Below are 26,665 nucleotides of genomic sequence, written 5' to 3' on the forward strand. Positions count from 1 at the left end.
TTATCTTCAATATATTCAGTATATTCCAATGTATTTCAAATACGAAATATAAATTCTTACTGACCCTAAATTTTTGCCAATTTTTTTTTCAAAAATCATTGTACCTCACCCTATTAGAAGAAGGAACCTTTTACTATAATTACGTGAAATATATGAAAAATAGATTGAAAAGTGGGATAGAGATCGAGAACATTTTTTGAACAAAATCACAAAAATAAAAATAATTAATTCAATTTTTTATTATAATTAAACACTTACCCTATTTATTTAAGATATTTAATAAATGCAAATATCAACACAAATTCATTTTTTTTAATATTATTAATAATAATGATGGGTAAATTGTTCATTGATTTAAATTTGTGTAAAATATTAGTATATTTTTTAAAATTTTGGAAAATTTAGATTAATATTGTCAAAGACCCTTGTTATTATGTCATCATTTTATTAAAATTTTCCTTAAATCTCTTTAACAAATTATAGTTACTAAAATAAAATAAAATAAAAACGTATGACCCTATTTTTAAAAGAACCGTTTTGATTTATATTTATTAGTTTTAGTCCAACTATCTGTTCATTTTCTAAATTTCATTATTTTACATTTTCTATAAAAGTTAATTTCATATTATAACTTTTGTTATTTACAATAAGTTTATTTTTTTCTTAAAAAAAATAAAGTTTTTCTTTTGATGTGTAGGTATAAAAAAAAAATTAAAATATTTACCAAATATAAAAACTTTTCAATTTCTATAAATAAATTTATACTAATAGACTTATATCATAAAAGAAGATTATTTAATAGAAAATTTATCAAAAATAGGAAATCTAATCAAATATATATTATAATATATTTTATAAATATTTTTAATTGAATTTTATATATATGAAATATTTTTTAAGATAAAAAATAAATTAAAATATGTCGAAGCAAACAACCAAATTTTGGATTCAATCAAGTTCTAATATAAATGAATATATAGAATTTAAAAATTTTGGTAGGTTAAATATTTTGTAAAATTTGGTATTTGTAAAGGAAAATGGTAAAAAAGAAAAAGAAGAATATCTTCGTCCCCAAAATTTGCAAAGGTGAGAGTTTTGGGTTCAAATTCCGCTGCTTTAAAAGCACTTCAAAAACTCTCTCGCCGCAGACATTAAGCTCTACACCACCAAAAATCACTTCCTTTAAACCCTTCATCTCAAAAACCCTAATCCCTTACTTCTACTCTTCAACTACTCCATCATGGGTCGCCGGAGATCTGACAATCACTCTCCGACCACCCTCAACGGCTTGCCTCAGCCTCAGGGTTCGAAGATTTGCTTCGAAGACGACGACGACGAAGCTCCGGTTGAAGAAACCACTGAAAGCTCCAACTTCGACGAATCCATGTGCGACGCCGCCGACGACTCAAACAGAGTCATTGAAGATACCGCGTGTGAGCCCGGCCAGTCCTTCAATGATAAAGACGATAAAACCAGCGCTGATTATTACTTCGATTCCTACTCTCATTTCGGTAATACTTAGATTCTTCCTTGTGATTGATTATGACTTGTTGGTTTCTTTTTTTTCTTTTTTGTTATGTATATTCAAGTATTATTCTGAGAGTAGAAGCTGATTGCTCTTTGTGTTTTTTTTTTTTTTTTCGTTTTGCTTGTGCAGGTATTCACGAAGTAAGTTCGTCCTACATTGATTTGAACCTGAACAGCTAAACTCATTTTCATGTTGTTTTGTTTTGTTTTGTTTTGATTCCACCTGCTCAAATCTGTAGCATGATTTTTTTGTTTATCTCTGCAGGAAATGTTGAAGGATACAGTTAGAACTAAGACTTATCAAAATGTAATTTATCAAAATAAGTTTTTATTTAAAAATAAAGTAGTTCTTGATGTGGGAGCAGGAACTGGGATTTTGTCACTATTTTGTGCCAAGGCAGGAGCTGCCCATGTTTATGCTGTAAGTATGGGAATTCTTATGGGATGTCAATGCGGGTGCTGTTTTTCCCCCTTTTTCTTTGGTTTATTCTTTTAGTTTTCTGTTTACAGGTCGAGTGCTCCCATATGGCCGACATGGCTAAAGAGATTGTTGAAACAAATGGATTTTCCAATGGTATTTTTCTTAGATCTCTTGTTCACTATTTTTCTTCTTGTACTTTGTTGTGATATCATGGAATTGTCTTCTCCAATTTACTTATTTTCATTTATTTGTGGCAGTTATAACTGTTTTGAAAGGGAAGGTTGAAGAAATCGAACTTCCCGTTGCCAAAGTAGACATAATTATCTCAGAATGGATGGGATACTTCTTGTTGTTTGAGAATATGTTAAATACAGTTCTATATGCTCGTGATAAGTGGCTTGTAAGTATTTTGTGGTTCTATTGAGATTTTAGCACTAGTAATCTGTCTGAAGAATGTAATGAAAGACAAATGGATAATTTTTTATTTTTTAGCTTTATGTATGGCTTTTTATGCTACACTTGAATTTCGATGCATCTGAATTTTTGCAACACTTTAATGGCTAGATGTGGGATGTTCAGCTGGTCCCTAATATTCACACATGTTATTTTGGTTTCTGTAATGCAGGTTGATGATGGTATTGTATTACCAGACAAAGCTTCTCTACATTTAACAGCTATTGAGGACGCAGATTATAAAGAAGACAAGATTGAGTGTGAGTTCATTTATATGTGATACTACTATAAGTTGGTGTATCCTATCTCCTCAAGTTGTTTTATTTAACCCATCCACGTACACTTTGCATTCATTTATGTTGCTATAAATGTTATTTGATTTGCTCAACTGTACATGTTGCATTTATTTTGACATAGTTTCCCTGTTCATTTGCTTGTTAAAATAGTTTGGAATAGCGTATATGGGTTTGATATGAGCTGCATCAAAAAGCAAGCCTTGGTGGAGCCTCTGGTGGACACTGTTGACCAGAATCAAATTGTTACAAACTGTCAGCTACTTAAGGTGAAAACCAAACACTTTGACCAAAGACTGATTTAAAGTTCAATCTTCAATATTTCCGTTGGACATGAGCATTCCTTTGCTTCTTGCATCACATCTTGAAGTTTCAACTTTTCAAAAAATTAGAACACCCTTCCCCCCCCCCCCCCCCCCCCCCCCCCCCTTTTTTTTGCTTAATCTTATCAAAAGCAAGTTTTGTCTTCGTTTCTTTAAGATTCTTCAAATACTGCAATATCATCCTAGTTTCGGATCATTTGGACCATGTAGTAAATGTTGAGAATCATGTATGCAACAAATGATATGCATATTACACTAGCTTATGCCTTTTAGTTTACCTGTTCTCTTAGCCCCTGTTGTTTTCATTCACACAGACAATGGATATATCAAAAATGGCACCTGGTGATGCTTCCTTTACTGCTCCATTCAAGCTTGTAGCAGAACGTGATGATTACATCCATGCTCTTGTAGCCTACTTTGATGTTTCTTTCACCAAATGCCATAAGTTGACGGGATTCTCAACTGGTAAATTTCTGCATTTGCTACTTAAGTGTCCTTTGCTTGACATCGTTTTAGTTGATTTTGGACCTCTTTGATAGCGTTTTTCATTTTTTTTTTTTTTGGGTTTTTTAATCATTAAATATGTAAACTGTGTTTGATAAATGTCTTTTAAAGTGAAAAAATATCATGAACATAACAAAAAAAGAATTTCTGCATTTTTTTAAAAAACGAATGTAAAACTTTTACATGAAAGCAACTTTTGAAGTAAATGTAAATAACTTTTTATGTAAATGACAAAACTATTGAAAATATTTACCTAAGAGTTTGATAGCGTTTTGGAAGAGGTCTCATACGATGAGGATCCTTCACTTGGGTTGGTAGAGTCTAAGTTAGGTTAGGGTGCTTGAGGTGTAAAGCTACACGTTATCTAGCATTGGTAGAATTTGAAGTTTATCTAGCATTGGTAGAATTTGAAGTTTATCTAGCATTGGTAGAATTTGAAATTTTGTTATGTTTTATAAATATTTTGGTTCATTTTACCGAAAACGTCCCTATTTATTATGCATTTTTTAATTAAAAATTGATAAGTATCTAAGTTTGTTTTCCAATGAACAAACTGGCAAACAGAAACAAAAAATTGTAGTTTCTGAAAAAAATAAGTGAAATTAGAAACAAGAATCTTTACGACAATCTTGCTACTAAACCTCCCAATTTTAGCTTGATAGTTGATGAAACATTCTACTATATCATGTTATAGGTCCAAGATCAAGGTCTACACATTGGAAGCAAACAGTCCTATACTTGGAAGATGTCATCACAATTTGTGAGGGCGAGTCTATAACTGGGAGTTTGAACGTTGCTCCAAACAAGAAGAATCCTCGTGATATCGATATCGTGCTCAAATACTCGTTCAATGGACGTCGATCTACAATCTCAAAGACTCAACATTACAAGATGCGTTGATTCTTTTTAACATTGGCTTGTCTCCTCCGAATGCAATCAATGTATTGAGTGTTGCTACATTCTTTTAAAGGGTGTAAAGTTTGGCAATTACAATCGTATCGACATGCTTGTATTCTTTTTGCCCATCTGAATGCTTTTTAATTCAATCTATAGTGTTTTCTCTTCTACTATAATGTCCATTTCTGATTGATAATATGCATATTAGAAAACTCTCAAGTCTTCAAACTCTTCAAATTTTAGTGACCATTTAGTTTATTTTTCAGTTTGTAACATTTTAATTTGAAAAACATGTTATTAAATTTCTTGCAAATGTAGATATTCGATTGGAAGCTCATTTATATGATTTTTTATTTTTCTTCTGTTTTTAGTATAATTATAGTCAGAGCGAATTGAATCAAGAATTGTTTTAGTTGATCATTACATATTAAAATTTATATTACAAAAAATTTTTCTCTATTACCAATTTTTGCAACATGGTCTATCATTGATAGAATTGGACAAATTTTACTATATTTGCAAATATTTTAAAATTGTGTTATATACTTAATTAATTTGAATTTAATTGTTTAATTGGCATCTATCTCACAATTAAATTGTTATAAGTTTGAAGTAGAAAAATTAAATCGTTGTTTTGTGAAAGTTTAGGAATCAAAAGTTTATGATTAAGATAATCAAGTTTAGAGATTGAATTGTTATAGTTTACAAGATTGAGATTATAGGACTAGATCGTGACCAATTGAATCTTGAACAACCAAACCATATAAAAACAAAACAGAGCAACTCTTCCATTAGCAAAGTTTTGGTTTTTCCTCAATATTGAAAAGAACCACAAAATTTCAGGACTAAGGATTGATTTAAACCACAACTCTTCAGTATTTGCTACCAAATTTACCAGCTAACTTCCTATTAGGGAGATGCAAATACAAATGAAAACTATTTGTAGTGCTAAAGAAAGATAAGATACTTCAAAGTTCTTGTTTTGTTGGCTTTGAACTTTTTAAGCCTCCAGTCTTTGCTCTCCACCAATGCCTTACTTTGTTGGAAACTTTATAAGCATGTTGTTTTAGTGCTTCCCCTGCCTTAGAAACTCCTTTAGTGATTCTATTTTTCCAATCATTGTTCTTCCTCTCTTTCTCCCTCAAAACTTTGCCCTACAAAAAGGTTTATCATTTAGTTTAAGTATAACAATTAACAATTGTAATCCTAAAGAAAATCTAGCTAGATAAAAGATGTTTTAAAGTACCAAATTAGAGGGGAAGTTTTCTTCTTCTTCTTCTTCTTCTTCATCATCATCTTCACCTCCAAAATTCTTCATGTTCATTAAATCGTCTCTTGAATACATTTTCATTCCAGGTGCTCCTGGCATTCCCTGTTCATGTGAAGAGTGTGGGTGGAACTAGAAACTAGAGGTACACGTAAGATCAATTCAATATTTAACTTCACACTTCCTGAACTTACTTTTTTGTACTATTAAAACTGATTTTGATTGATTAAAACTATTTTTCCTTGTTTTTATTTGTTACTAGACAACATACATTAGAACAACCAATTGCTTACCTCCATGGATCTCATCATCTTTTCCATTTCAGCTTCTTTGGATGACTTGGCCACAAAGGGCTCACCTGGAGTCCTGTCCTGGATTTTACAAGGACAATATAAGGGGTCAGGTTAAACTTATAAAATACTGTATCCTAATACCAAATGATTACAAGTTGCTTAGCATTGCTTAACAATCATCATTACTTCTCTGTTTTTCAACATAAAACTAATAATAAAACAAATTAAACCCAGCACTTTCAGTATCAAACATGATTAGTAATATCCAATATTTAGAACTTAACCATTGGATTAGGATAGAGATACAAAAAGAGGGGAGATCAAGTACCCACAGAACAGCTTACAAAGCAGAAAAAGAGTCCAACTAGAAGAAATTTGGGTTCGGCTATAAGTACAAAAGCCATTGTTAGTTTCTTAATCACGAAAAATTCTACAGTTTCTTTCAAACTAGGGCCTCCAAATAAGGACGAGGATCTTAACCAATGGATTGTTCATTTAACAAGTTGGATGTCAAAATTTTCTCCCAACGGAATAACCATGCAACGCTCGCCATCTGAAATTCAACTAAAACATATAACTAGGAAAATACCAGTTAACCCCAATAGGCACCTGGAATCGAACATTGTTTAATGAAAATGATATTTATTTATACTACACCAGAAAACTAATCGTTAAAGAAAAACCAAAGAAAGATGGGTAATTTGACAATGATTTCATCATATACCAATTAGGAATTATTAATCAGCAAAACTGGAATGTGATTAGCTAACTACCTTAGGAACTGGAGGCGGCTTAGTAGTGCACGATTTAGTGAGGTCCTTGCACAGATAGTTAACCAAAGAATCAATCTTTGGTTTGGAGCTATATAAGTATTCAGCAACATCAGTATCGGAATATCCCATGACCTGCAATATAACATAACATATTTAAGCATTTGACATATTGTCTTTCTGGAAATCCATTTCTTCCCAAAACAAAATTTTGGAGGGTCAAGGCAATAGTAGCAAAACAAAACCTCCACTCCACTTTAGTAAGTTCCTTCTAGCTATTATTTTACTTGTATCGGCCTATGTATATTGAAGTTACTAATAAGTGAACCTCAATATTTTTTTTATCTTCTAGAGATTAACCATTAACCACACAGAAAGAGTAAGAAGATCCTTCCTACTAGAGGGAACAAAGAATCATAAAAAAAAAATCAACAAATAATAAATGCATAGGTTAAATAACAAATTTGGTGTGGAGAAAGTTAGAGGTTAGTTCTTATGGTATTAAAATTTAGAACTTAGTCCCCATGGTTTGATAATAGGGACTATTTATGAAGGTTTTATTAAACCATATAGAGTAAGTTCTAATTAAAAACCAACCGAATTTGTAATTTAACCTAAGTGCATAGGTGGAAATTTCTCATTTCTTATCTTCCCAGATAATGGAGCTGTAGTTCATTCCAATAGTTGCAGCAATAAGAGATGGTGCAGTATCAAAGCAAGGCCTAAACATACCTCTTGACATGCACGTTCAATGGTCTTGCACTCTGAATTGCATTGTCCTTCAGTGTTCTGATCTACTAGCTGAGAAGACATGAATCTTCAATGAGTTACATTGTAGAAAAAAATTGAAAGAAATTGAATATTCATTCATATATTGAGTATCATTATTCAAAAAGAAAAATTTAGTTTCATGCCTGAGACAATTCGAATCATTCTCAAAATTAAAAATACCAAATTCCAAAACGTGATGATCTAAATAAATCAAATAACCCTGTTTCTCCTTACCTCCAACTTATCACCTTGTTCAACAATGTCGATCTGTAAGATCCAATCAGCTTCTGCCTTCTTCAGATTACAAACATTCTCAGCTATTTCGATAATTTGATACTCCGAGATCTAAAACAAAAACCAAAAAGGGTTAAAAAAAAAAAAAATCAAATGCATGAAAAAAAAAATGCAACTGAATACAATCTCTAAATTAAACAATCCAAAACCGATCCATGAATTACCTTCTTGGGAGCAATCTCAGCTTGTTTCTTCTCAACTTGGTGATACAACTCCGCAGCAAGCTTCTCGCAGACTTGGCATTTGATGTACGGAATATCCTCTTTTCTAGCAGCCGCTGATGGTTTCTTCGAACACTCAAACGTTGGAATTAAACCAATGATGAAAATCACTAAAACAACAATCACTAATTGCTTCATCTTCTTCACTGACAAAGTTCTCGGGGTTCAGGATTCAACAATGGTTGAAGAAGAGTTCTTCCCTACAAAAATGGCGTCAACTTAAATTGGTTGGAGTCAGATCAAATATAAAAATCGAACAATTTCAACCGAAAAACCAGATTGAATTGAAGAAAAAGAAGAAGAAGACGAAGGCCGATTTTCAGTTGTTCAACTTCGGTCTTCATAGAGAAATTAAATATAAATAAATACATAAAATGTTGATGAGGTGGCCCAATTTAATTGGTTGATTCTACGTAGGGTTTATTTATTTCATCCAATAAGATTCGAGAAAACACGTTTCTTTTTGCTATTATTTTTTTTTTCTTTTCATGCCTAAGTTATTTAATTTTACTTCGCATGGGATTCAAAATGTTATACTTTCTACATTATCGAGCAACTTAATTTGAAATTTTGAATAAACGTATTTTAGAAATTCGTTCTTCCACCACAAACTTAGGTTAACATGAAACTTAGTAGTTCAAACTCAATGCTATAATATCATTTTGTTTTGTTTTAGTTTGGTTCTTAATTTTAGATTCACACTTTTAGCTTTGTTTTATATTTTATCAAATAATCCCTTATTAGTCATTAATATTAGGTTAAAATATTATTTGAATTTAATGATAGTTTAATTTAGTTCATATATCTAATTTTAATTTCTAACATTTCCATAAATCTTAAATTTAGTCTCTCCTACTAGTTTAGTATAGATTTTCTACAACACTTTTTTTAGTATTTTTACTATAAATTTTAAAAATGTATTTACATGTAAACTATTATTGGATCAATTTTCATTAAAAAAATTAACTATAAAAGATTAATTAAACAAATTTTAAGATAGAGAAATCAAAATGATTATTCAACGTTAGATACTAATATTCATTAATTAATTTATTAAAAGTAAGTGTGAAATGAAATTTCCTAAAATGGGGTAGACTTAATTAATTATTATTTTTTTCAGATTTTTAAAATTTAATTAAGAGATATTTTAGTATATATTATTACTAACCAAATGAGTATTTAACTAAAAACACGTTGAAAATGACTAAATGTATAATATTTTAAATTATAGATTGACTCTAAACATGAGATATTTTTTAAAATAACAAAACAAACTAAAATATTTACAAAATTTTAGATCCCATCGTTAATAGTCACTGTACAATATCAATCACTCGAGAATAGAATTTGCTATTGTTTGTAAATATATTTTTTTTAAAAAAAAATTGTTATTTTTCAAAAAAATTCAAATATTAATGTTATTTTTCTAAAGAAAATCTAATTAAATGATTCATGTCATCACAGCCGTTAGATTTTCGATAATTTTAACGGTTTGAAACAATCACACGTCATAAATAGGCTCCACCATTTCATCCGACATGGCACAATCTTCAAAAAAACCCTCACAAAACCCTAAAGTAGCTTTCGCCTTCTTCCCCTACCAATTCTTTCTCCATTGTAATCGATTTTCAAATTTCATAAGTTTCAACCAGTTTCATGGCTTTGGGTCTTGTTGAATCGATGGAATCTATCAACCCTTTAAAGCAAAATCCTTTCCTCGGAGAAAATTACGAGTTTACTCTTGCGCAATCAATCCAGAATGTCTTAGCTGAAATTCGCAAAGGAAATGTTGTTTTTTCTCAATTTACGAAAAGATTCTACAAATTGATTCAAGCTAGAGCTGACCCACCATTAGAATCGATTTGGTTTTACTCCGCATTAAAGTTTCGTAGTAGTTTCAATCCTAAAGGCGATTTTTTGGAACGAGTGGCAGCCATGAAAGTCTTGTTTCAGTTGGTATGTTCTTGTTCGGCTCCTTGTGGTTCTTCGAAGACCATTACGTTGCTTTCTCCAGTGGTTTCCGAGGTGTATAAATTGGTTATCGACATGCGTGGAAAGGATTTGAACTCGACAAGGGAAAAGAAAGCAATGAGAGAGGTTAAGTCTTTAGTTGAAGCAATTCTTGGTTTTATGAATCTGAGTTCACGTGAGGATTCGGACAAGAATGATAAATCTCTCGACTTCAGTTTGATTACTCCTTTTATGGATTTAATTAGTATCTGGACGCAGCCAAATGAGGGATTGGATCAGTTCCTACCGCTCGTGTGCAGTGAGGTTCGTGAGGAGTTTAGTTCGGGAGAGTGTGATGTTCGTCGCTTGGCTGGAGTTGTAATCGCTGAGATATTTCTGATGAAACTGTGCTTGGATTTTAACTATGGACGTTCGAGGCAAGATTTGGAGAAAGATCTAATAACATGGGCTGTTGGATCAATAACTCAGATTAGAAATTTCTACTCTTTTGGTTAGTGATTCGAAGTCCCTTCTCAGTATTGGTTTGATTTTGCATGGCGTTAAAGTATTTATTAGATTATATTAGGTTGTTTATGCTTTCTATGATATATCTATTTATCTTGCTGATGTTGGATTTGATAACTGCTAATATGCTCCCAGTTGGTTTGTTATAACTCGTGTTATATTGTATGTTGTTCTTTATGGCATTTTTTAAATAAGACGTTGAAGAATTGCATACTTCTTTGACTAGCTAGATTTACAAGCATGGCTAAGCGCAATACTACTGGGATTAAGTGTGAAGCATGAAGAAAAGCAAGACTCTTCATAGTGAAGTACCTGATTGGGGGCGGGGGGAAACATTATAATGAGGAATGAGATAAATGAGAAATGTTCTACATTTTTGTTTGAGATGTTTTTTTAGTACTATAGGGGGTGGAGGAACAAGATATCTCTTGGTAGCTAACACATATTATACCTAGTTATCTATGCTTACTTTGGATATCTTTCTTTACAAAATGGTGTAGAGATACAAGGCCTCTATGCAATATGTTTGTCTTTTACATTTTATATGAAGAGGGAAATTTGGCTTTTTGGTTTATGAGTTTTGAAGAATAGAAGCATTTGGCCTTCGTTTTAAATTGGTAAATTGGTCATTTTAGTCTCAAAGTTTTCAATAATATGTTTAAAAAGTTTACTCTTCTAACAAAATCATTAAAATTTTCGTTTTGCTACTGTACAAGTTGCATTTGGTTGAAAATAAGATAGAGGATGTAGAGGGAGGTGAGATAACAAGAGAGAGAAGAGGAGATGAGATGAGAGACAAAGAGGGGAGAACGTAGAGAGGGGAGGGAATGATTAAAGATATAATTTCTTTCCATGTCATCTTGCATGTCAACCGTCTAGTCATTTTAAAAATAAATAATGGTTTTGTTCCTAGGGAGACTTTTTAAGCCTAATCTTGAAAATTCAGCAACTAAATGACCAATTTGAAACATCATGGACCAAACACATTTATTCTTCAAAACTCATGGAATTTTTCCCTCTAAAGAACCTTGAAAAAAAAGATATATCCAAGCATCATCGAGGGTGCCTTGCCTTAGATAGAACCTAAGCACACTCATTAGAACACTGATTGTCCATTGCACAAACATTGCTGCGTGTTCTAGTGTATGTTTGATTTATGCATCTAGTTTTTAAGTTTAGAATTTTGTTATACGTGCTCACATCTCGGTCTATCATTGTATCAACAGAAACTCTTGTAAGAGTCCTCCTGGAGGCAACTTTACCTGTGACGTCTCTTTTGGTAAGTTTTGCTTTTATGAGCTTTTTTGGATGTATGGGTGTCTTCCTTAGAATAATTATGTGTTTGACAGTTTCTGTATTCTAATTAATCTGTTTGTTCTAACGTGTATTATGAATATGTACATGCACTTTGTCCTTGGATTTGATCTACCGTTATTACGGTTCCAAAATCATTTGATGTTATTATAAACCTTTTTGCAGAGTACTGACAATGAAGCTTTGTTAAGGAAGGTTCTATATGATGCTCTTATATTGGTTGATTATTCGTTTTTGAAACCTGAGATAGCCATTAACTTACCTGCCGAGCATGTGGCGTTTCTTGCTGTTAAGAGATTGATTCTTACTTATGAGGCCATAGAGTTTTACAGGTATGTGAAGAATTGAACATTCCAGGAACTTCAATCGGACTTTTACCATACCTTCCTCTGAAGTCTTATTGGTTCTTTGTTGTATAAATACTTAGGGAGCATGGAGATCAGAATAGAGCCATCTCATATCTAAATGCCTTCTCGAGTTCTCTTGTTTCTTCTCAAATTATTAGATGGATCAAAAGCCAAATGCCTAGCAATGAGAATCTAAATTGCCCCAATGGGTTGTCACCTAAAGTGTTTCTTGGTACGTTGTTGATGTTAACTTTTACGTTGAAGTATATGCATTAATGGTATAGTTGAGAATCTAATTTTCTGTTCATTTTCTTCCAGAGTGGCTTCTCAAGGCTGAAGATCAAGGTGTAAGAGTATTTGACAATACCATTTCCAATCGTCGATCCAAATTAGTTCTTGATACTTCCAAATCAGTCTCATTTGAGGGAGATAAAGTAGATGATGATCTTTTGTTTTACATCGATAAGCAAGGGGGAAATGTAAATGGAAGTGAGGAGGACACGACAATGGATGAATCGGTAAATGCAGCTCTCGCTTCTGCTGCTCCTACAATGTCAACGACTGAAAATAGTTCGGTCAAGAAGCTAAGTAGAAAAGCAAAAAAAAGGAATAAAAAGTTAAAGTTGTTAAGTCAGTTGAAGTCAGCTGTTGAGGGCGATCTTTTGTTTTGCATCAATAAGCAAGGGGAAAATGAAAATGGAAATGAGGAGGACACGACAATGAATGAACCAGTAAATGAAGCTCTTGTTTCTGCGGCTCCTACAATGTCAACGACTGAAAATAGTTCGGTAAAGAGTCTAAAGAGAAAGGCAAAAAGAAAGAATAAAAAAAATAAATTGGTTAAGTACGATCTGGTTCCGAACACTGATGCTACCCAGTTGAAGTCAGCTGTTGAGAATAACGATACACACAGCGAGGGGGAGGTTCATAATCCACACTCGGACAAAGATTCTGACATGAAACAGTAATGTGATTCAACAAGAAAGGTTGGTATTTGGTTGCAACAAAACAACTTCAGATTCAGTTTGTTTTCTTTTTTTGAAGATCTTCCTGGAGTAGCTGGCTGAGTTACAAGGCAAGTCGATAATCCTCTGAGAACGGTTGATTTTGAACTCGGGACTTTGCAACAGTTCAACCAAGGATTGTAAATGTAAAATGATTCACTATTTAATCAAGGAAAGGAAGAAGATGGAAAGACGTTTTGGGTCATTATGATGCTGCTGCTTGGCTTCATGAAGATGAATCAGATCTTTAACTTCTATTTGATATAAATGTACTTTACTACCTTTGAGTAATTCTCTTTTAAGAGATTTTTCAAATTTAAACATCACAAAAATACTCTCTCCAAATACAACTCTTACTCTTAGACCTTTCATCTAACAAAGTTTTGCATGACATTGTATTCAAATATTTTCTTTTTCATCTAAATTTTTATTGGTTTTTTAATCAAATGATAGTTTTGAAATATTGAATAGTGTGAAAATTCAATACAGGATAGACCCAATCTTGGGGCTCTCTTGCACCTATATTTTCTTCTGCTTAACTCAAATGAGATTCAATATTTTGACTGTCAATTTCTATGTAAGTTGTTTTCTTTCACTCACTCATATAACTATCTGATTTAGTTCATTAATCTGAATAATATATATAAAAACAATGATATCTATTCAATGCATTTCAACCCTTTTCTCGAGAAAAATAGAAGAAGTTTATGTCTCAACGAATCACACGTAGAGATATTGATAATTCACATAGAGCTAGTACCCTTCGAGAAGTGATTGGTCTTCCATATGCTATAAACTGTATTTTGATCTCACACTAAGCCAAGAAATTAAAAAACAATCAATTTTGTTAAACAATTTCAATTATCGTAATATACATAAAATATCATTTTAATATTGTGTACTTCAACCATTTAGTTTATCTTTTATTCTTTCTAAAAAATTTACTTTATAATTTGTACTTCACATAATGTCTTTTACTATCCATTATTGTTATTTAATTAATTTTGATAAACTATTAAAAATATTTTTAAATATAGTAAAATTAATAAATATTTATAAAATATAATAAAAATTAAGATTCTAATCCAGCTCAAAGATCAAATTTACAAATTTATCCTTTCGAGATTTTTTCAAAATATAAAAAAGAGAGAGAATTGATTTTGTAGAATTGACCCATCTCTCCTACAAAATAATAAGTTATGTAGTCACGGACTATGGTGGTGGCAATATCTCTTTCACATCACATTCTTTATTTTCATTTTTCTTTCTAAGTTTTCTTTTCTTTATAATATATATATATAAAAATTTATTTCATAACCATAAATCACGTTGTTGAGTAAAACAATTTCATATCTTATAATATTCTTTTTCTAATTGGACGTTTCCTTTTTTATATCTAATAAAACAATAAGTTCAAGAAAATTATCATTATTGACTAATTGATTGCAAAATTAGTTTCTTGTATGTCTTTCCTTTATTTATTTAATTACCACTTGAACTTAATTCTCTTCGTTCAAGTAGATAAAACGTTTGACTCATTTGTAAATATTTTTTTATCAAAAATTAATTTCATCCGAATTGACTAAAAGAATTGCTTTTACCAAAACTCGTTTCATAAATGTTATTTAAAATTTTAAAAAAATTTAGTTTGAATGTAAATAGTTTTTTAAAAAGTATTGCTTATTTATTTATCTTCCTTATTTAATTATGTTGAGTTTTTAACTAATAAATTAAAATGTAAGCTAAGTGTGATTACGGTTGATGTTGTTTACTTGTGTTTTGAATTCGTACCAATACATGGAATCTACGATTAAATTCATCAACAAAAGTTGTAATCAATCCAATTTAATTGGTTCTCATGAGTAAAAGTAACACTAAAATTTATAACTTTAGATAAACGCGATCAAAAGCAAGTCTAAATACATTTACGATTATAGTCCATTACAATTAAATTTCAGTGATAATCCATAAACGTGACCTTAAACTAACTCGTTTGCATCTTTTCGGCTATATATATATATAATTTTTTTTATTGAGGTTGGTGAAGGAATGTGAGAGAAGCAGTAGGAAATTGCCAAATGTAAAAATATGAGTGAAATTAAAATAAAAACATGATTAAAATGGGTATGATTAATAATTGAGTCTGATGAAAGGCAAGCAATCTCTCTCATTTTCTTATTTTTCTTATTTTATTTTGTTTATATATATATATATAAAGTTGAAAGGACTTGGTTTGTACACGTAATCAGTAGCTACATCACAAAGGGTGTTTATATGGTCCACGTGGAACCCACAAAAAGAGCATCCAATGCCAGGTGTATGCATCACTATGACACCAATCACCTTTTAGTCAAACACATTTTCTTCGGCCCCACCCCCACCTCATCATTTCATTTCGTCTTTTTTTACAAATTTTATACACTCATTTTTATTTTTTGAAAAAATGTTTATTTAATTTATAGATTTAATCATTAATATGGTGTTGGGGATTTAGGGTTTCCTTTCCAAAAAAGAAAGAGAAGACTGGACGTCTGGTGCTTTTGAATGAATTCAGTGGTTTAGGTACCGACAGATTTAGTGTAGGTCTCTTTTGTTCAATGTTCAATAGTATTCTCTATCGATCTTAGTTTTTTCAAGCTTCATTTTTACTAAATTAAAAAATATTTAAACTATTTTAGTGATATGTTAATAATTAACCAAGTGTTTGGGGCTTAGGGTTTTTTCTTTAAAAAGTAAAGTATTTGAGGCTATTGGAATAAATCGTCGGTTTGAGATGTATGTTAAGAGAACGAGAGGTAATGACTATTTTAACTTAGTGATCAAAATAATCATCTCTCTCTTTCTACAATGTTTTTCATGACTCTACATGTTGCTGATCGTTCTACTTTTATGGATCTCTGTTTGAAGGTCAAACCAAGAAAACTATGTATATAGATACAAAGAACAACGGAAAAAACCATTATTGAAATTAAAACTAAAGAACCAAAAAAATCCTCAAATACTTTTTTGAGGTTATTTATACATTTAATTCCGTACATATAATATAATAATTTATTTTAGTATTACGAGCTATTTCTTGGAAAAAGAAACAGATCAACCCTTATTCTTCAATGACTTTTGAATTATATAACTTATCATCATTTTTTAAACATATATTTAAGTTGACGATATTTTTTGTGTGCGTGAAGGTTGGTGACTTATACTCAACAACTATCACTAATAGATATATGTTTTTGTGCAATATTATTATTATGATGTTAGAGAATTGATTACTTTTTTTGTATGCCTTTCAATATCATTTTTTTAAATAGTAAAATTATAATTAGTAAACCGAAAATTAGGTTTTAAATTTTGTATGAAACTATTTTCCTATGTTCGAAAAACTTAATATACCCAAAAAAATTACAAAAACTAAACTTATATTTTAACAAATACATTAATAAAGTATCTAAATTAAGGATAAAAATATCGTTGATGTTAACATTTCAATCGTGTTTCGATTGTTTGATATAAACAAAGGTCAGATTATAACGTAAAGAGAAGAATCAATTTTGTATTCTCGATATTTCTCTTTCATGATCGATAATCGAAATATATACCATACTTGTTCGAATAAGTATGATTCTTTTTTCTCTCCCTAATGCCAACCCATTTTTATTAATTTATTTCACTTTAGAATATATGATCACATATATCTATACAAAAATCATTTTATATATCTTTTACTCCACCTCTCCTACACTAAGTTTCTTATATTCATTCACCAATGATTCAATAACATAACAATGATAGTATAAAATCTAAACGTATATCTTATTATTGTTAAATAATATATCTATTTGTAACAATGCGTATTTGTTGTATTATATTTTTATCTTTACTATATTAAAAAGGACCAACGAGAATTTTTAATTTTAAATTTTCTCACAGTGTACATTTCTTATATTTTGCTGTATATACTCTAATCACATTTTTTTCTTATATCACCTTAAATTCATCCTTAAAAAAATGGATTCGATATCGTACTTCATTTTGTTTAATTAAGAACATTTAAAATTACAAATAAACATACCCTACTTCATTTGATCCGTTTCACGTTAGAAAATTATGTTTCAAACGATTTATAGACACATAAATACTTTAAATTTATATAATAGATTAACTCAAGATCATTCATGTCAAATTATCAAAAATAAGAATTTTTTTAGCTCGATGTCAATTTTAGAGATAATAATTGAGTGTCTAATAACATATTACGTATAATAAACTCTTGTGATATATCAGTTGATAGACTCTCAAATTTGGCTATATTTATAAATTTAATTTTGTTGGTACATATTAATAATTTAAATGAAATTGTTATATTTAATTTATATTATTTGGGTTAAATCAACCTATTATCATCTTGATGGGAACACATAGTAAATGTTTGGTGTCGTTTTAAATACATTAACCTGGCGTTTCGGGGGCATCAAAATGGCGTCGTTTAGAGGGAAGTTGAAGAATGTATCCGTTTAGGTATATTAGAAGCTGAGGTGGCAAAATTTTGACTACGGTTAAGGGGTTAATTTCAGTTGGTGCGAAAGGTCTACGACCATCGGTGGACATTAACCGTAGGTTAACTCTTACCCGTTGGAAACATAATAATAATTATATATAAAAAAAAAGAAAGATAAAAGAGAGATAGAGAGAGAAAAGAAAAATACAGAAAGAAAAAAGAGTTTTATTATTAAAACAGACAGAGAGAAAGAGAAAGAGAAAGAATCGCTTTGTATATAAGCCAACGAAGCCAAAGCCTATAATTCTGGAAGACGAGAGACGAGAGTAAAATCAAAAGAGAGAGACCCTTCTCCGTCTGCGACAGCGTCCGGCTGTTTTGGTGGTAGCGCTATTCAACGGACATAGAGCTACGGCCATGGCAGATTCTAATGACTCTGTTTCCGTCGACATGGAGAAGATCTATCTCGGCGGCAAGGTTTCTTTTCTTTTCTCTAAGAGTTAATTAATTTCTTCCATTTTGTCATCTGGGTTTTTCTTTGATGCATTTGTTTGTGGTGTACTTGAATCGGGGTTTTCTTTTCTTTTTTGTTGGTTGGTTTTTTTTTTTTTTTTTGTTGTTGTTATTGCTGATTTGATTGGGTAAATGTCCTGTTTTTTTTTTTTTTTGGTTGTGTTGTGGGGTTGGGGATTCTCATTATTGGTGAAATGTCTTATGGCATTCTATAGGTTTGTTTGGATGTGAAGAAGAAGAAAAAAGTAGGAAATTATTTCGGGGATTATAACTTTTTCTACTCTTGTGTTTCTTTTCCCCATTCCGATCTGGTTCATTTCTGTGGCTTGATTGACTAAGAATTTTCCATTTTTTGGAAGTTATTAATAATTAAGTTCAAACCTTTTTCCCAAAAGTTCATTAATTAGCTACTTAATGGGTTTGGTTTTGAGGTTACTTTCTTGATTCAGGGATTGGTGTTTTATCCCTGCTTTGTTTTTAAATGCAAGATGTGATAACGATGGGCTTTGTGCATTTCCTATTTCTGGCTTTTGGGGTTCTTTTTTATTTTCTGATCCTAATTGTTATGTTCTCTTTTTTGGGTTTTATTATGTTCAATTTCGTATTCAATTTTTCTTTACCTCTTTTGATCAAAGGGTTTTCACCTGGTCGAGCTTTTAATGATGGTTACAACGGATTGGAGACATCTTATTTATCTTTAGTTTGTGCTTTTTAATGATCTTTAATTGTTCTGTTTGGGGTATATATTGATTGTTCGTTTGAACTTTCCAGTTATCAATGGCTTATGTACACGTTGTTGTTTGTTAGATATATTTTCCATTTTTTTCCTTCTTATTCTTGCTCTGGTGGTATTTTATTTTTAAGTTTCTTTTGTAGATTAAGATTGTTTCTACTTTTTGACCTTTTTCTTATTCTATGGTTTTTTATTTTATTCGTTGTTATATTCATCCCTTGTAATTGTGGTACTGCTCGTTGATAAAAGCAAATTGCAGTCTACTGAATAAACCATACCTTTGCCTACTTTTCTGCTTCTTTTCTTCTTTTTGTAATGGAACTTTATTTGTATTGACAGGGGTAGTTGCTTGTTTATCTTGGCTGTTGTCATAATTTTTTTAAGCTGTTGATAATTTAAATGCTGAGCAATAAATTTGTTATGCGCACTACTTTTATAAAGTTTATACTAAGTTGAATGGACAAGTTAGCTTGGGCATCTTGAAAGGAAATGCACTTGGACTGTTCTTTACAGATATACTTGGCTGGAAATGTTGGCTAGTTGAACATTATTCTTTCCTCAAAGGCTTCCTTTTTACTCATCCATAGCTCATATGGAAATAATATGTGATTAGAACAATGGACAACTACGAGAATGTTTCGTATCGATGTTCTTCTTGATTTGAGTGTTTCATTTCCCCATTACTTCTTACACGTCATCTTACTGACTTAATACATGCCACTCATGTTATTCTCAGGAGCATCATGTACGAACTGGCCAGGGTTCTGTGTCTGTAATAGTCTGTGGAGACCAAGATAAGCCGCCACTTATTACTTATCCCGATTTGGCTCTAAATCGTAAGTGCTTGGTGTTATATTTATGTTATGATTTTGGTGGTGATATTTTATATATTTGGTTTCTTGTTATATTAATTATGTGAGATAACTTTTAAGTGGTGCCTTTGCCCTGAGTTCTTGCAGATATGTCATGTTTTCAAGGATTATTCTTTTTCCCAGAAGCAGCTTCGTTGCTACTTCATAACTTTTGCATCTACCATATCAGCCCTCCTGGACATGAGGTCTGTATTATTGTTGAGTAAATTTGTGTCATGGATAACTTTGGGCCTGCTCCTGAATACTATATTCACATAGTTTCCTTTTTGGAACTTTACCAAGAGTTCTTGCAGTTAGGAGCTGCTGAGATTTGTGAGGATGATCCTTCACCCTCTGCCGATGATTTAGCAGATCAAATCCTTGAGGTTCTCAACTATTTTGGGTAAGTACACTTGTCCCTCTCCTTCACTATTGAATATGAGATAAAAGATTATATAGCTGACTTATCACTGGGTTATATCTATTACAGACTCGGTGCGGTGATGTGCATGGGGGTAACAGCTGGCGCTTACATTCTTAGTCTTTTTGCTGTACGTTCATTGTATCATAAAATTTATTGAATCATGAAATCAAAGTTTTTCTTGGTTTTGACCAATTTATTATTTTACAGTTGAAGTATAGAGAGCGAGTTCTTGGTTTAATTCTTATATCCCCCTTATGCAAGTCGCCCTCTTGGTCCGAATGGTTCTATAATAAGGTAGTCTTTTCATCATTTCTTACACTCCAATACACTCAAGTTTTGATAGATGTTATATATCACACATCCCTTGTAAATTGCAGGTAATGTCAAACTTGTTGTACTTCTATGGCATGTGCGGTTTGTTGAAAGAGTGCTTGCTTCAGCGGTACTTCAGTAAGGTAATATAGTTTCCATTCTTTGAGAATTTTCTTTTTCTGTGTTCGTCTTTTATACTCTTGTTGTTGACTGGGTTCATGAAATTGTTATTACGTGCAACAGGAGGTCCGTGGTAGTGCAGAAGTTGCAGAGTCTGATATAGTTCAAGCATGTAGAAAAGTATGTTCTTTATGTCAATCATTCAACTCTGAGAGTTTCATATTGTCTAAAACTAGTTTGTCTCTCATGTTTCATTCTGTTGGGCAAACTTCTTGTTGTTGTTGGTTCTTCAAACTTTGCGTTTGGTTTGATAAAGATGGTTTATTTGTTGTGTCAGCTACTTGATGAGAGACAGAGCAACAATGTTTTGAGGTTCCTCCAAGCCATTAATAGGTAAAATGGTTTTCCTATCTTAACTATTCTTTTCCTCTTGTCAACATATATGTTAAATTTGCAACATTTATTCCCCTTTTGCAGAAGACCAGACATTACTGAAGGGTTAAAAAGGCTCCGGTGTCGTACTCTCATTTTCGTCGGGGATAGCTCACCTTTCCATTCTGAAGCACTCCATATGATATCAAAATTGGATAGAAGATATAGTGCCTTGGTTGAGGTATGACAATCAAAAGAACAAAAATAACCTTCCTTTCAGCACGGAATGTGTGCGATGCAGAAGCAACTGTGTAGGCTTTGTTAACTAATTAACTCAACGGTTGGTTCACACAGGTCCAAGCTTGTGGATCGATGGTAACCGAAGAGCAGCCACACGCAATGTTGATACCGATGGAGTACTTCTTCATGGGGTATGGATTATATAGGCCATGCCAGTTCAGTGATAGTCCACGGAGTCCATTAAGTCCATCTTGTATCTCCCCAGAGCTTCTTTCTCCAGAAAGCATGGGATTAAAGCTAAAACCAATAAAAACGCGCATTTCTTAAACGTCACAAGGACATGTAGAATTGGAAAAGAAGAGAGGAGGCTATGGTTTGCTTGTGATTCAAAACTCTGTCTGTCTGTAAGTTTTTCTTTTCCAGATTTTTGATTTGTTGAAAGGAGCGTTTGTGTAGATAGGGGGAGAGAAAAAAAAAAAGGGTATTCACAATGATGGGTAAATAACTAATAGGGAGATACACATTCATTCTTTTGTAGTCATCAGACATAAAAGAGATCATATTCTTGAACTCTGTGGATTCGTATATTCTTCACTCTGACCAAATATATTAAAATATTTATCAATGATCTTGAATTCTGCCTTGCTGCTCCTGCTCCTACTTATTATTCTAAACATGGTGTACCTTCTCTTTGGGGGGAAGATATACATTTTTGTTGGTTTCTATTTGATTCTCAAGCTTCAAAATGTTATACTCTTAGTTGGTTTTGATTAATATCTAGTTTTTCTGCTAACCACTGACTTTCAATCTGACCAATATACTTATTTATCAATGATGTTGAACTGAGCTGTTGGCTTGTTGTAAACAATAGTAGTATTATTATCATATTCTTTTTGGCCCCACGCCCTCCACTGTATTGAAAAAGAGAGAATGATTGAAAAGGGCTTAGCTGGGATTCACGGAATGAGGAATTGTATGCATAAAATATTTAGCGTGATTCCCGCTATCTATTTAATAACACAAACCAATTGTGTAACCAAAAGAAACAACCAACATTCATGTGCACCGCTCCCCCTTCCCTTCTTTTCCTTATTCTTCATTTATTCTCTTTTACTCATTTGACTCTTTATATGCTCATCACACCATCATCCAACCTTGTTACTTCCATTATCATCAACTTCTAATTTTCTAATTTTTGTGTGTAATTTTTTTAAGAATATTTACAAATTATAACAAAGTTATTGATAAACACTCCTAGTAGATATTCACATAAGTGTCTATCAATATGCTTAATGATATTGACAGAAGTTTATCAATGTCTTATCATTATTAAATTTGTCATTTAACTTAAAAATTAATTACAATTCTTTTCAGGGATGTTTGGTTAGATTTTGGAGACAAGTGAGACTCAAACTGAACGGATCGATTTTATAAATTAGGGAACTAGGTCAAAGTCCAATAAAGGGCAAGATTAATTGTTCGCCTTTTGATCGGTTTGATTCTACGTTGTATTAGTTTTTTTTTTTTTTGGTTTACTTATTTTGAAACGAAATGGTTACCAAACATGACTTAAGTAATTAAAGTTTTTCGCATTTTGTGTACAACAACTATGAAGTAGAAAATCAAATTATCGTTGAACTAAACTCACTTTTAAGATAAAAAAAGTTCATTTAAATTGATTTTTTTTCTTTTTCGTACAACAAGTAGATGTAAAGAAAGAAATTCGAACAACAAACTTTGTAGTTATTAATATACACGTAAGTACCTGTTGGGTATTTGAATTGATATCGAGAGGTTCACATATTTAATAAAGTTAACTAAATAAATGTTGGTTAGGGATTGAATATGTTGGTTGGAAGAGGAAAGCTTCATTGCATTGCATTTGCATGTGCAAATTTAATTGCTTTTTTGAAAAGGTGAATTGAATTTGAAAGTTTGACAAAGTCTAATGTCCATTGGCCAATTTTATTTCATAATTGAATATATGGTTGGTTCATTTTTTTTAAAATTTAAAAAGCAATTTTACCCCATTGTTTTCTAATATAACAAAATGAAAAAAAATATATATATATAACTGTATCTATAAATAGTTTTAATAATTTTATTTTAAATAAACTGCAAATATAAAAAAATATGTGAGTAGTATAAATATGTTTAATAAAGTTGAAAAGTATGAACTTAATGTTAGTCTAAAATTTCTTAATTCCAAATATGGATATTTTGGGCTTAGCTTAAAAACTTAATTATCTATTTTGGATTTGGATTAAAATTTGGTTGTACAGTTTGTAAATTTTTCTATTTTTAAAAATCTTTCAATTAATTAATCTAAAATTACTTTATAATCTTCGCTTTAATATGAATTGTTTTATTAAAGAATTTATATTATTTAAAGGCTTCGAATTTTACTTCAATTATTTTTCCGATTTATTGGCGGCCGTCGGGTTTCATCGCCGGCGGCTGACTTGAAGGTGGAAACGACCTCTTGGATCGCTGCGCATCCGGTTTAAGTTTCTGGACCGTTTGCGGTGGCCGAGATGGCTGGGATTACCATAGTTTTCGACTTTGATCGGACGATCATTGATGGGGACAGCGATAATTTGGTGGTGACTCAAATGGGTCTTACAAATCTCTTCAACAAGCTCTACTCTTCCTTGGCGTGGAACTCTCTCATGGTTTGTAATTTGCATTTTACTTTTTCTACTGTCTCTGCACTTCAATTTTCAATTCATTGATTGCTATGGTTTAGATGGAATTAGGGAAATGAAGAATTGTTTTTATTTCTACATGTTATTAGCAAGGAATTTTGAGATTTTTTTATGTTTAATTCTACTTTGGCTGTGGATTGCTGGGATTGATTTTGATAGGATACCTTGATAGTGGAGCTCCAATCACAAGGAAGAACTATGGGGGATATTGCAAAGTGTTTGGAAGGTGCTGCATTGCATCCACGAATTATTGCTGCTATTAGATCAGCTCATGATGCTGGGTAACTTTTCGTATTTGTTTATGATTAAATTGATGGTCTAAGGGCATCTTTGAGAGTGATTTTGTTTTGTCATGTTTCAAGAACCACTCTTGAACATGTTTTTAATCATTTCAATGCTTGGTTTTACACTTTTTAAATGTAGTTTTTATACCATTGAAATGATTAAAAGAAACAACCAAATGCCATCAAGATTGATTTTGCTTGTCACATAGTCGCTAGTGCTACAATCAAAGAGTTCCTCCTCAATCCATCTTTTGGGGAGAAGGATTTTTTTTCTTTTCCTTTTTGGCTTGTGAAATCTTATAGGTTTTGTAGGGTGAATGGATTCGTAGGGTGTTTAGGGGAGTGTATAGGGATTGTTCGGAGATTTGGCCCCTCGTTCGCTTTCACATTTTTTTGTACGATTTAATTTTGAAGACCTTTCGTATTTATTCTATAGACACTATTTTGCACAGTTGGGAGTCTCTTTTTATAGAGAGAGCCCATTTTTTGTTAGTTTGTTTTTTGCATGTTTTTGTATTCTTTACATTTTTTTCTTAGTGAATGTTGTTGAAAGAAAAAAAAAAAACAATTTCAAAATCACTCTTTTATAGATTGTCCATGACATTGCTTAGAAGTGTTTTAATGACTAACTGGAAGGACATGGGATTGATATTATCTCAGGTGTGACTTAAGGATAATTAGTGATGCAAATCAGTTTTTCATTGAGACAATCTTAGAACATCATGGTGTGTTGGGATGCTTTTCCACTATCAACACAAATCCTACCTTTGTTGATGGAAAAGGAAGGCTTAGAATTTCACCATATCATGATGAATCATCTCCTCATGGCTGCAATTTGTGCCCATCAAATATGTGTAAGGTATTTGTTAGGTTACTCAGTTCCTAATCCTGCATTTATAGATCTTGCTGTATGATTGAAAGTTCCAGTTTAATTGCTCTGCTGATTAAGAAAGTTCTTTAGCTGCTGTGTAAAATAAGCTTTTCCATTTTAAGGTATGAGCTTTAGGATAGGATATATACTACAACCTTGCAATGTATGAATCTGGGAGGACAATGTGTTTCTTATATAATAAAGATGAAGACCTCCTTTTGTTTTCTTGAGTTCTAATGCCATATTGTGGAGATCCTGAGAACATATTTTTGCTGCTTTGCTTTGTCTTGTTAAATTAGGTTCCTTTTCAAGTCGGTTAAATTACAAGGTTAGATCAGGCAACACAACTACACTAACACAACCTAAACCTAAGCAACCTATTCAACAAGTCCACCTAGCCTAAAACTAAAAGAAAATACTAATACTAATGCTAATAATAAAAATAATAAACCAAACCGATGAATCTTCAACAATTTGATGGAGTTCTTCATTTATCTTCATACTTCCCCATCTAATATTCTTCTTCTTTGAACGATTTTTCTATTCTGTTGACCATTGTATTTCAATATTTATGATGTTGCTTTTTATATTGTTTTTCAGTGTTTGTATTGTAATTGATTCTGTTGTTATTAACTTGATATTTTATGTTTCTGAGGGGATTGCATTTCTATTCGTCGTGCTTTTGCTTTGTATGTGGGCATGGGATTTGTTGAATAAACTTATGAGATCAAACTGCGGATTCTGTTGCAGGGCCTTGTAGTCGATCAAATCCGAGCATCGAAAGGGGAAAAAAACGAATTCATATACATTGGAGATGGAGGGGGTGATTATTGTCCAACCCTAAGGCTTCAAGAAGGAGATCACGTGATGCCTAGGAAGCTCTATCCTCTCTCAGATCGCATAAACTCCAATCAAACAATTGTAAAGGCTAAGATCCATGAATGGAGTGATGGGAAAGAGCTGGAGAAGATCTTATTAAACATTTTGGATATCAAAAAAATTCAATTATGCAATCCAGAGGTAGTTTAAATTTAGTGGAAATTGCTCTTTGGTTGCTTATATTCAATCATATTGTCGTGGGAATAAAATCTTTATTAATGCAGCCATAACTTTGCAGATTTAATCTTTGCTGTCTTTTTCTCACTATGAGAAAATCTTAGTTACATTTTGCTGATATTTTAGTTCTATTTTTTAGTTTAAATAAACAAATCTATTAGACACACGATCATTCTCAATGATCGGTTGATCCTTTGTCATTGATCAACCTTTCATATAGGAAAAAGAGACATGCAATTGCTTTCTCAAAATCTTTTTATGGCTTATCTGGCTCAAACGAACGAAAGTGACAAATATTTGACAGCAAAACTAATATATTGCTTTCTCATAGTGTAAAAATTTACCATATTCTTTTGTGATTACCGTTGTGATAAAAACTAAATTTTGTATCTAATAAGACATTAAACTTGCAATTCTATATCCAATAGGTTCATAAATCTTAGAAATATCAAAATGGTTTAGTATCATTAGGCATAGGATTAAAGTTGAAGGGATATTTTCAAAAATAGTAA

General features: G+C 31.7%; 5 protein-coding genes across 6 annotated transcripts; 4 read left to right on the forward strand and 1 right to left on the reverse strand.

Moving 5' to 3' along the window:
- The first annotated feature begins 1,068 nt into the window (after positions 1–1,068).
- On the forward strand, positions 1,069–4,594 carry LOC116406195 (protein arginine N-methyltransferase 1.1-like). The gene is made up of 9 exons (XM_031889885.1): positions 1,069–1,511; positions 1,658–1,668; positions 1,793–1,948; positions 2,038–2,101; positions 2,206–2,348; positions 2,574–2,661; positions 2,848–2,963; positions 3,332–3,482; positions 4,216–4,594. Exons 1-9 carry the CDS (start codon positions 1,241–1,243, stop codon positions 4,419–4,421), a joined length of 1,206 nt encoding a protein of 401 aa, XP_031745745.1. The 5' UTR covers positions 1,069–1,240; the 3' UTR covers positions 4,422–4,594.
- A 586-nt stretch (positions 4,595–5,180) lies between these two features.
- On the reverse strand, positions 5,181–8,398 carry LOC116406196. The gene is made up of 7 exons (XM_031889886.1): positions 7,978–8,398; positions 7,754–7,864; positions 7,481–7,549; positions 6,752–6,883; positions 5,979–6,056; positions 5,665–5,790; positions 5,181–5,572 (listed from the first exon to the last, which is right to left on the reverse strand). Exons 1-7 carry the CDS (start codon positions 8,170–8,172, stop codon positions 5,387–5,389), a joined length of 897 nt encoding a protein of 298 aa, XP_031745746.1. The 5' UTR covers positions 8,173–8,398; the 3' UTR covers positions 5,181–5,386.
- A 1,198-nt stretch (positions 8,399–9,596) lies between these two features.
- Positions 9,597–13,598, forward strand: LOC116406200. The gene is made up of 5 exons (XM_031889891.1): positions 9,597–10,495; positions 11,736–11,788; positions 11,989–12,155; positions 12,251–12,402; positions 12,489–13,598. Exons 1-5 carry the CDS (start codon positions 9,691–9,693, stop codon positions 13,136–13,138), a joined length of 1,827 nt encoding a protein of 608 aa, XP_031745751.1. The 5' UTR covers positions 9,597–9,690; the 3' UTR covers positions 13,139–13,598.
- A 4,310-nt stretch (positions 13,599–17,908) lies between these two features.
- On the forward strand, positions 17,909–21,872 carry LOC101207392 (protein NDL1). 2 transcript variants are annotated; one of them, XM_004135651.3, is made up of 11 exons: positions 17,909–18,149; positions 19,655–19,754; positions 19,878–19,975; positions 20,084–20,172; positions 20,260–20,320; positions 20,401–20,487; positions 20,571–20,648; positions 20,749–20,805; positions 20,963–21,018; positions 21,103–21,238; positions 21,352–21,872. In XM_004135651.3, the coding sequence occupies exons 1-11, from the start codon at positions 18,090–18,092 to the stop codon at positions 21,562–21,564; spliced, it is 1,035 nt and encodes a 344-aa protein (XP_004135699.1). In that variant the 5' UTR covers positions 17,909–18,089; the 3' UTR covers positions 21,565–21,872. The 2 variants fall into 2 exon arrangements, with proteins under 2 accessions (XP_004135699.1, XP_011659969.1); XM_011661667.2 differs by lacking the exon at positions 17,909–18,149 and adding an exon at positions 18,345–19,553.
- A 1,703-nt stretch (positions 21,873–23,575) lies between these two features.
- On the forward strand, positions 23,576–26,220 carry LOC101207641 (thiamine phosphate phosphatase-like protein). Its single transcript, XM_004135652.2, has 4 exons — positions 23,576–23,909; positions 24,102–24,223; positions 24,887–25,085; positions 25,848–26,220. The coding sequence occupies exons 1-4, from the start codon at positions 23,772–23,774 to the stop codon at positions 26,124–26,126; spliced, it is 738 nt and encodes a 245-aa protein (XP_004135700.1). The 5' UTR covers positions 23,576–23,771; the 3' UTR covers positions 26,127–26,220.
- Positions 26,221–26,665: the final 445 nt, after the last annotated feature.

This window comes from Cucumis sativus, unplaced genomic scaffold (assembly GCF_000004075.3).
Source record: "Cucumis sativus cultivar 9930 unplaced genomic scaffold, Cucumber_9930_V3 scaffold72, whole genome shotgun sequence".
Classification (NCBI taxonomy): domain Eukaryota; kingdom Viridiplantae; phylum Streptophyta; class Magnoliopsida; order Cucurbitales; family Cucurbitaceae; genus Cucumis; species Cucumis sativus.